The sequence below is a fragment of the Acartia tonsa genome, chromosome 6 (genome assembly GCF_053477335.1).
Source record: "Acartia tonsa isolate MP-2025a chromosome 6, ASM5347733v1, whole genome shotgun sequence".
Classification (NCBI taxonomy): domain Eukaryota; kingdom Metazoa; phylum Arthropoda; class Copepoda; order Calanoida; family Acartiidae; genus Acartia; species Acartia tonsa.
Window position 1 is genome coordinate 6,222,289 of NC_137265.1, and position 11,565 is coordinate 6,233,853.

General features: G+C 30.7%; 1 protein-coding gene across 1 annotated transcript; it reads left to right on the plus strand.

Annotated features, from left to right (window-relative positions):
* The first annotated feature begins 3,125 nt into the window (after positions 1-3,125).
* Positions 3,126-6,176, plus strand: LOC145321677 (uncharacterized). The gene is made up of 6 exons (XM_080163198.1): positions 3,126-3,258; positions 3,530-3,602; positions 3,873-3,912; positions 4,919-4,945; positions 5,347-5,401; positions 5,568-6,176. The coding sequence occupies exons 2-6, from the start codon at positions 3,536-3,538 to the stop codon at positions 6,096-6,098; spliced, it is 720 nt and encodes a 239-aa protein (XP_080019324.1). The 5' UTR covers positions 3,126-3,258; positions 3,530-3,535; the 3' UTR covers positions 6,099-6,176.
* The last annotated feature ends 5,389 nt before the right edge of the window (positions 6,177-11,565 follow it).

The following is an 11,565-nucleotide window of genomic DNA, read 5'->3' on the forward strand; positions in this document are numbered from 1 at the left end:
GCCTGCAGCACCTGAACCTGGAGGCCGATTGTAATTTTTTCTTTAAATATGTAAATAATATATTAAAAGAAGCTTATATTGTTTTATAAATTTACCTCTAGCTCTTCAAATAAGAAATTTTAATTTTCTACCTGTCCAGAGGCCACCTGGAGGCCTGCAGCACCTGAACCTGGAGGCTGATGGTAATTTTTTCTTTTAATATGCAAATAACATTTAAAAATACGCATATATTGTTTAAAACTTACCTCTAGCTCTTCAAATAAGAAATTTTAATTTTTTACCTGTCGAGAGGCCACCTGGAGGCCTGCAGCACCTGAACCTGGAGACCGATTGTATTTTTTTCTTCAAATGTGTAAATAACATCTAAAAATACGCTTATGTTGTTTTATAACTTAACTCTAGCTCTTCAAATAAGAAATTTTAATTTTTTACCTGTCCAGAGTCCACCTGGAGGCCTGCAGCACCTGAACTTGGAGGCCGATTGTAATTTTTTCTTAAAATATGTAAATAATATATTAAAAGAAGCTTATTTTGTTTTATAAACTCACCTCTAACTCTTCAAATAAGAAATTTTAATTTTTACCTGTCCAGAGGCCACCTGGAGGCCTGCAGCACCTGAACCTGGAGGCCGATTGTAATTGTTTCTTTAAATATGTAAATAATATATTAAAAGAAGCTTATTTTGTTTTATAAACTCACCTCTAACTCTTCAAATAAGAAATTTTAATTTTTACCTGTCCAGAGGCCACCTGGAGGCCTGCAGCACCTGAACCTGGAGGCCGATTGTAATTTTTTCTTTAAATATGTAAATAATATATTAAAAGAAGCTTATTTTGTTTTATAAACTCACCTCTAACTCTTCAAATAAGAAATTTTAATTTTTTACCTGTCCAGAGGCCACCTGGAGGCCTGCAGCACCTGAACCTGGAGGCCGATTGTAATTTTTTCTTTAAATATGTAAATAATATATTAAAAGAAGCTTATTTTGTTTTATAAACTCACCTCTAACTCTTCAAATAAGAAATTTTAATTTTTTACCTGTCCAGAGGCCACCTGGAGGCCTGCAGCACCTGAACCTGGAGGCCGATTGTAATTTTTTCTTTAAATATGTAAATAATATATTAAAAGAAGCTTATTTTGTTTTATAAACTCACCTCTAACTCTTCAAATAAGAAATTTTAATTTTTACCTGTCCAGAGGCCACCTGGAGGCCTGCAGCACCTGAACCTGGAGGCCGATTGTAATTTTTTCTTTAAATATGTAAATAATATATTAAAAGAAGCTTATTTTGTTTTATAAACTCACCTCTAACTCTTCAAATAAGAAATTTTTATTTTTTTTACCTGTCCAGAAACCACCTGGAGGCCTGGAGCTCCGGAACCTGGAGGCCTATCCAAAAAATCTTAAAACTTGGGAAAATTCATTATATAAGGATGATTTTATCTCTAATAACCTATCCTCTAAGTCCAAAGATAAAGCCTATGCTCCCTGTTTACGCAAATGTGTCAAAACTTCCCCCCCCCCCCCTTAATAATATTTAAATATTTCAGTTTTAATTTAACAAGTACAGTAAAATCTAAAATTCAAAACTTATTTGTCAACATTTAAAAATGGTTTTAGCGCATTTTTCTTATGCTCAAATCTTCTACCTTTGCAAGAAAAAAAATGGATTTTTAGTAGTCGACTTTGGGGGGCCAGTACTCCCTCACTGGTAGAGATATGGCCTTTAAACTTTTAAATGTTCTAGTACATGTCCCCAATAGAATCTGTATACGTTTTTAGCTCTATATCCAAACTTTGAAACGTTTTGCAGCCATTCTTACAAAAGGTAGAAGATTTGAGCATAACTAAAATGCTCCAAAACCATTTTTAGATGTTGACACCTAACTTTTGAATTTTAGATTTTACTCTACTTTTTAAATAAAAACCAAAATATTTTTTGTTGTTGTATTAATTGCCTTAAAAAACGAAGAAAATAAGCTATTAATCATTAAATTCTGATAACTATAAAAGGGGTAAAATTGCTTAAAAAAAATTCTCATAAAAAACACACTGTAGTAAGGTAAACGAAAAAAGATTCAGTTCTACATTGGATTTTAGAAACAGGAATATTGTTAATCTATAATACAAAGTAGAATGATGTCTGTCTGTCCGTCCGTCTGTCTGTCCGTCTGTCCGTCCCTTAAGATCTAGGTAACCAATGAACCGATCGGATTCTACTCTTCAGGGAATATACCTACTGGTCCTGTGGTGGTTTTAGGCTATTTTCTTGGGGGGTAGGACACCACCAACCCCCCCGCAAAAATGAAAAAAATCCCCCCTTTTTTGTTGAATTATTTAAAATTAGTGGTGGAGTGGGGGCTTCTCATCAGGTACCTTATTTTTTATTCTTCTGATTATTATTTAAATTTGTGGGGGCATCTCTAGAAGTAATTTTTTTTTAAATTACCTCTTGGGGCAAAGCTCCCAGAGGCTAGGGGCGAAGCCGCTAGTTTGTAATAATATAACAGTGTGAGTAAGGTACTTCTGTCTTTTATAGCATTGAATAATTTTTTTGCAGTGATTTATATACACCTAGAACTTAACAAAACGTTTGATAGTATTTCGAAGAAAAATCGCTTCCCATTTCTTATTCTTTTGTTCTTTTAACTATATTTCTTGATAATCATATATTTAAAAAAAAGATTAAACAGTATATATTCTATAAATGTTAGTTTGAATGATTTATTATGATTTACAATGACAGATTAACCAAATGTTAAAATTACTGTAAGATCAGTTTAGTTTTATTCTTGTACGCAAGAAATGAGTATTATCTTCAGTACTAATTTAAATCTTTAAAACGAAGCTTTTCCCTAATTACGGTCGTTTCTCGTACGTACGTAACAGCTAGCTTTTATCGTTAATTTAGGCAGGTATATAGATATCCTATCGATTTCAAAGTTTGCATGTTTATTCCTGTAACATTTAGGTACAATTTAGAAAGCATAGCTACGATATAAACGTTACAAAAAAGTATGTACCTTCATTTAAAACACTATGATGTTTAATCATTTTAATAATAATTTTTTGTATGAGATTTAATCCTACCCATCCGATTTTTAGGTTAAAGATTACTGGTACAAAAAGGTATAATATTATATGTGAAGCATATCTCAAATAATCAAATGTATAAATGTTAGCTTTTCACTGAAGTTGTCATGAAGTGTTTTTGATCCAGGCTGTACTACGCCAGAGAAACTAACATATATAAAAAAGGTTACTATTAGGAGTATTTGGCAGGGAGGGAGGGGGCAATGGGCTGTTTGTTACACTAGATCCCAAAGTTTTACAATAATGTTTTTTTATTCATTGTCTCATCAACTTTGGGGACTTTAATTGTATTTTGATTAGTTAAGTTTAAACGTTTCAACCACTAATTTTGTATATCATCAATTTTGTGTATCATCATTGGGGATGTACCTCAATTTATAGGTCATTGTCTTATCCCTTTAGATCCCTGAGTTTTACTTTCATCTCTTTTTTTTAGATTAAAATGATTGTAACCTCAATCATATTAATTTTCAATGTTTGTTTCAATTATGCTTCAGCTTTAAAGTCAGGTATTTAAAAGAAGTAAAAATATTAAATTCAAATTCAAATGCTATAATGGATGTAGAATATACATAGATATTATTACAAGGGAAAAATTGTCGTCAATTAAAAAGCATTTGTCATTTATTAGTCAATTCGTTCATTCAGTTTTAGGGAAGATGAGGTAAAGGGGAATATTTTAGCCTGCTACAAGTTTCACTTTTTTAGAGAACATGAAAATTTGGTTTAAGATCCAAGTAATAATGAATCCATTATGCTAAATATCTTTTATTGTTTAGACATGCACGATATTGCACCATCGAACATTGAACAAAACAGGTATAATTTTTACAAAAAAATAAGTTTTTATCAGAGACATCGCTAGTTGAATAAATATATATTCAAGATTAATATTCCCCTACGCACCCCAGAATCGTCTTGAGAAAATCCGTAAAATTCAAAAATGAAAGGGTTAATATAACCCTTCGCACAGGAAGTTGAAATTTAAGCCTAATATGTTATTTCTGACCGATATCTAGCCGTTCAGTTATATTCGGACGTTTAATATAATTGAAAAAGGGAATATAACTCAACGTTCACTGGCCGTAGAAAAATAATAAAATTTTGAAAATTTAATTGGGAACGTTTTCATAAATATTGTTTAAAATATTCACACAACCTTTTTTTCTTTTTCAGTTTTCTGGAATTTGATTTAGCAAATAATAATTGGCGTTTATTTATATAAAGTAGTAAGAGTTTTTTGTCTGTTCGGGATCTTGCTAACCGTTGAGCTTTTTAGTAAACTAGCGGCTGCGCCCCTAGCATCTAGGGGCATTTCATTCGAAGGGAAATGGAAGGGTAAAAATAGCTTAAAACCATAATTAGACTTATTTGTAAAAACAAAATAGCCTAAAACCATGCTAAGGCTAAGGAGAACCATATCGATTCAGTGGCTAGCGAGATCCTTCGCTACAAACAAAAAAAGCTTAGTACTTTATATAATAGGATATTAAATAAATAAAACCATTTAGGTATAAAATTTGCATATAATTAGGATTGGTCCGTCCGTACATCTGACCGGCAGAGATGGATAGCTTTTTTCGTTAATTTATGCATGTTAGAATTTTGATTAGTTAATAAGTAAGTTTTAAGACAGTTGGGCAATTTTTACACGTATCTCCTAAACTATACATAGCATAGCAATCGATTTTGAGGAAAAAATTAGGGTAAGTTATCATTTTAATGCTTAATTGCTTTATAATTGGCAAAAGCCTTCAAAAAAGACAGAACTGTTTGAAGAAAGATTAAAGATTATTAAGTTAAGATTTAACTTACTTATATATAGGTTTCTTGGTGCTAGAGATTTCTACAGGTTATATTTTTTATTTTATAATTTATTTAAAATGTGTGAAAGTTTTATATGATTAAAAATCCTTTTTTATGAGGATGGAACAGTTTGTTTAATTTTATTAAATCTTAATTAAAAATCAATTAAACAATTCGACTAGATATTACCCTTCCCTAAATTAGTTATACACTTTTCATGGAAGCTTTATGAAGTTTTCCAAGTGTTATAGGGGTTTTCTTTCCCACTTCTCCTCTAATTCCTCATTTTTATGGCTGATTTTCATGAACCTAGCATAACTGAGAAAAGATCCGAAAGTTCAGTGGTTAGCGAGATCCTATGCTACACACAGACAGACAAGCATATTGTTCATAGAAAAACTGATTATCTGATTTTATATATTTATAATTATAAATTTGTATATTTAGAAAATGTGCTGATCAATGTATAGAGCAACAATGTCCCACAGAGTGCCGTGTAAAGGTTGGGGGACAAAGTGTCTCAAAAATCATCCATGCGATGTCATAAAAATGAGGGAGAAGAGAGGAGAAGTGGGAAAGAAAACCCATAAAAAAAGATGAATATTAACTCATTTTTATGACGTCACATGGCTGATTTTTTGAGACACTTTGTCCCCCTACGTGTAAAGGGATGGATCTATGGAGAACACGTTCGCAATTGTTCTATGGTACAACCACTGTGTATTGTAGCACCTCCTACCACAACAACTACAACTACTTTACCAACAACAACCACAACACTATCAACAACTAATTCAACAGATGCATCTAAAACGACAGCACCTGATAATTCAACTAATAAAATTGAAACAACAACTCCAATTATAACAAATAAAAGCACACCTTTTCCTTCTGTTAATATGACTACAACTGATACACCAAATAAAAATATGACTACAACAACAGTTGATCCACCTACAGATACAACTGATGATGATGGTATTGATCCACCTGGTCCTACAGAGGCTGTTGAATCATCAACAATCACTCCAACAACCACAGCAAACGCAACCCTTACTACACCACCAACAACCAAAAATGCAACATTATTCTCCAAATCGAAACAAAGAAATACAACTATAGAAAAAGCGTTAGAATATCTGAAAATAGTGAATTCTACAATATATGAGGCCATACGACCTTTAATAATTCCTAATTAAATATAAAAATACAAACATATTTAAATTTTATAAAAGATGTAAAGTAATTTTAAGAAAATAAATCCTTTTTTTACAGTAGTCCCCTAAGTCTTAAATAATAACTTTCTGTTATCAATTGGGTTAACAACCTTGGCAACTTTTATTACATTTTGATGGATTGTTTCATATAGTTGAGTGTCCAAATGTTTTAACCCCTAATTGTAATTTATATAAGGGAATTTTGTGTGTCACAATTTGGGATGTACATGATTTTATCGGCTGGTGTCTATCCCTTTAGATCTCTGGGTAATAATACTAAATAGAAAATAAAAGTAGTTGTGTACGTTTTGTGCAAATGGATTTATTATTACTTGGATTTTACACCAGATTATCGTGTACTCTAATAAAATGAAACTTGTACCTGGCTAACATAACGATACCCCCAACTCCCCCTTAACCCCTCCTCTCCTCCTGGATGAATAAACTAACCAATAAATGACAAAGATAAATAGCAACATAGATGGACGACAATAATATCCACGTATATTGTACGTCCATTATAGTGTAAGTGAATCTGGCATAGTAATCCTAGTTAGTATACCCAGCAGAATAACCCTTAATCTACCTAAACCTTCTTTGCAAGGACGTCCAAATTTTTTTTTGAGAGAAAAGTTAAGAATCTTAATAGGTGGGTCACTCCTTACCCCCTAACCACATTTGATTTCCCTACTGCTTTAATTTCCCAACACAAGGGAATTTGAATTATTTTCAAAATGTTTATCTATGAAGGTCTTTTAAAGCCAGGTATCTTTACGGTTAAGACAATGGATGATAAATTTATATGCACCACCAATTATGATTAATAATCCCCTTTTTGAATTATATTTAAATTATTGGTTCTCATATTTTTTAGAATAGGTTAGGTCAGGATGCTCGCATGTTCATATTTCTTAATTGTTTTTAAAAAAAGCCCCCAAGGGGATAGTTGGTCTACTGACAGAATAATGTATATTTGCGTATATATCAGGGATTTAAAGGGATAGGACAATGGCTGATAAATTGATGTATATTCCTAATGATGATAATCAAAATTACCTCTTCTGTAGATTAAAAATAGTGGTTGAAACTTTTAAACACTCAACTTAATAAATCAACCAATCAAAATTCACTAAACTTACCAAAGTTGTTAAGCCAACTAATAAGAAAATGTTATTATAAAACTTTGGGGACAAGTGTAGTAAACAGCACATTGTCCCCCTATCTCTGTGGGTAAATTCTTATTAATGAAAGCAATGTTATATGCAAATGTAATGCTTTTCTTCTTAATATTACAGACAGGCAGATCAAAATTTCCTTTAAAGCTTTTTATCAGGGATCTAAAGGGATAAGACAATAACCAATAAATTAATGCATACCCAATGATAATTAACAAAATTACCCCTCTTGTAGATTAAAATTTGTGGTTGAAACGTCTTAATACTCAATTAAATTTACCAACCAATCAAAATTCACTAAAGTCCCCAAAGTTTTTAAGCCAGCAAATAAGGAAATGTTAAACTTTGGGGACTAGTGTAATTCATAGCGTCTTTGCAAAACAGCAGAATCCCTCTCCTTTTGATGTTTAAAATTGTACAAAATATTTGTCGGTTAGAAGTTTGGTGTTCTGAAATATTTCTATCTGCCCATCTGTATAATGCATATAAGAACGAAGGACAGTTTTTCGTATTAAATGAAAGGGAAATATTCAGGGATCTTAGAGGATGAGACAATGGAGGATAAATTAATTACAAACAAAATTACCCCTGAAATATCAAAATTATTCTTTAAAACCCAATCTATGAAAAAACGATAGACGCGGTATTAAAAAGAAAACGTAACAAAAGTTTTGGGGGTAATTTTCTTCGGGCGATTTCTTTTGGAGGGTGGTGGTACCTGCCCACTCCTAAAATTGTTATAACCCTTCCCAACTTAACTGTAAAAGAGGTCAATATGTTTGGTTAAGCGGTTAGCGAGATCCTTCGGTACAGACAGAAAAATACAGAACCTGTTTTTTTTGTTAAGTCCACAATCAAAAGGTATTGAAAATTGCAAAAATATTGAAATTTTATTCACAATAAAAGAGATATATTTAAAAGTAGATGCGGCATAAAAAAATACATAAAATTCCAACAAATTATGTTAAACTGGTTGGTAAAAATTAGCATTAATATGACATTTGTGTATTGAAATTGTCCTCACGTGTATACCTTACTTTGATTTATAATTCAACACTATATGCATACTGAGAATGAGAGAGAGGGGACAATGGGCTGTTAATTACACTAGACCCCAAAGTTTTGTAATAACATTTTCTTATTAGCGACATAACAATTTTGGGGATTTTAGTGAATCCTGATTGATTGGTTTATTAAGTTGAGTGTTGAAACGTTTCAACCATTAATTCTAATCTAAAGAAGGGGTAATTTTGTGTAACATCATTGGGACTGTCTATCGGCCTTTGTCTTATCCCTTTAAATCTCTGATATGCATAATACTATCTCAGGGGTAAAGCATAACTAGCAACTATGCCCCTAGAGACCTCTAGTGGCACTTGAAGGAAGGTAAGAAAAGTCTTCACACTACACTTTTAATTTTAGTTTCGAAATTAAAAAGTAATCTCAAAGTTGAGATATAGAGCTATAAATTTATACAGATACTATTGGGGACATGTACTAGAATAGGTCAAAGTTTGAAGGCCATATCTCAATCAGGGAGAAAGTACTGGCGACTACTGAAAATCCAATTTTGAGCATAAGAAAAATGCGCTAAAACCATTTTTAGATGTTGTCACCTAAGTTTTTAATTTTCAACTTTACTGTACTTTTTCAACAAAAACTGTAATTTTTTTTGGTTGTTTCATAATTTCCCTTAAAAAACGAAGAAAATAAGCCATTAATCATTAAATTCTGATAACTATAAGTGGGGTAAAATTGCTTTCAAAAAAGTTCTCATAAAAAAAAACACACTGTAGAACTAGTTTAAAAACATCCTTGAACTGCATTATGATTCCTGTAACAGCCAGGTACTCTTAATCACATCGCAACACTCAATCAATTATCATTATTAGAACATCCTACCGAACGTCAATTTGAAAGGAAGCCAATTTTTAACATTTATATTCCTGACTATATTCATTAAATTATATGCTATCATATTCACAGAAATTGAAGCAGTATGGTCAACGAAAATTAAATAGACCGCATGGTATTTCAGACAGTTATCTGCGGTGGAACAAATGGCTTAAAAACCTAAGCAAACAAAAAAACTATTAACTTTTGAGATTATTGGATTGACGATACCTAGAAGAATTAGGCATAATGCTATAAGTGAATCATTATTGTAATCAAGTCTTGTTTAGTTTTTATAAAGTTCAATTATTTTTTTTTCCAGATTTACTTTTCTATCCTATAATAGAAAGTAGTAAGAGTTTTTGTTTGAAGCTTTAGATCTCAATAACTACTAAACCGATTTGAATTTTAATTTAAGGCAAGCTTCACACTGGGTTTGTAATGATAAGAACGCTTTATTTGGTACAGTTCGTTTTTCCAACTGTTTCATTTGTTTAACTTCAATATTATGGATGTTGTCATCCTTGTTTCGCTACTACATATTACAAAAAATCCTTAAAGAAATTTTAGATAATTATTTTGCATCTTTATTTACAAAGAGCTTTCTTGCTAATTTTTTAAAAGAAATATATTCTTTCTACATTTTCTTCTGAAGAATAAAATTTCAATCAAATTCACAAATGAGCAAGTATTTAAGAGTATTTAAAAAGGATTTGTGTCTATCTCGCTGTCTGTACCGAAGGATCTCGTTAACTGCTGAAACGTTATGTTTCTCCTTTACAGTGTAGCTTCACACGGTCTTTTTTGGGGAGGGTACTATCAACGTCTCAGAAAAATATATCCTGGAAAAGAAGACCCACATTAAAAAAAAATATGGGGGGGGGTGACATGCTCCTTTCCAACCTCAATTGCCCTTAGTATAAAAGCTATGTACTGAAAGGAGTATGGAAAGCAGAAAAATAGCCTAAAACCATTACAGGACTGGTGTTAATCTTTCATAAAATGGAGAACTCAATCGAATGAGTATTTATTGAAATCTTAAGCTACAGAAAAAATTTACTACTTTACATAATATCCATAGACACAGTGTTTCGCCCTTTTAGGGTTCATCAGTATGGCTGAATTCATCAGAGTTAATTTTGCACGTGGCGGGGCTTGAACCGGGAACACTTAGATTACCAGGCCAACACCCTACCCATTGGGCCATTACCTCATGACAAGTAAGGAATGAAATTTAGCTAGTCTATTCTAATTTGTAAAGTAAAATATAATTCTTCTCTTTAAATATTTGTCTATGGTTTATAATAAGTTAGCTAGTCTATTCTAATTGTAAAGTAAAATATAATTCTTCTCTTTAAATATTTGTCTATGGTTAATAATAAGTTAGCTAGTCTATTCTAATTGTAAAGTAAAATATAATTTTTCTCTTTAAATATTTGTCTATGATAAATAATAAGTTAGCTAGTCTATTCTAATTGTAAAGTAAAATATAATTTTTCTCTTTAAATATTTGTCTATGATAAATAATAAGTTAGCTAGTCTATTCTAATTGTAAAGTAAAATATAATTATTCTCTTTAAATATTTGTCTATGGTTAATAATAAGTTAGCTAGTCTATTCTAATTTGTAAAGTAAAATATATTTTTTCTCTTTAAAGATTTGTAAATGGTTAATAATAAGTTAGCTAGTCTATTCTAACTTGTAAAGTAAAATATAATTGTTCTCTTTAAATATTTGTCTATGGTTAATAATAAGTTAGCTAGTCTATTCTAATTGTAAAGTAAAATATAATTGTTCTCTTTAAATATTTGTCTATGGTTAATAATAAGTTAGCTAGTCTATTCTAATTGTCAAGTAAAATATAATTCTTCTCTTTAAATATTTGTCTATGGTTGATAATAAGTTAGCTAGTCTATTCTAATTGTCAAGTAAAATATAATTCTTCTCTTTAAATATTTGTCTATGGTTAATAATAAGTTAAATAGTCTATTCTAATTGTAAAGTAAAATATAATTGTTCTCTTTAAATATTTGTCTATGGTTAATAATAAGTTAGCTAGTCTATTCTAATTGTAAAGTAAAATATAATTGTTCTCTTTAAATATTTGTCTATGGTTAATAATAAGTTAGCTAGTCTATTCTAATTGTAAAGTAAAATGAATTTATGTTGAACTGTTTGATGTTCAATTCATGTTCATCAAAGAATTACTTTTCATTTGAAATGAATTTCTAAATTTTATATCATTTTTATCATGTTTTAGAATGATATACAATTTTATTGTTGATTTATAAAAAAAAACATATTGAAGTGTGCATGAAGTTAGGTATAGTTTAGAAAAAAAAATCTTAAAATTTTATGCTTTAAAAAAAACATGATATTAT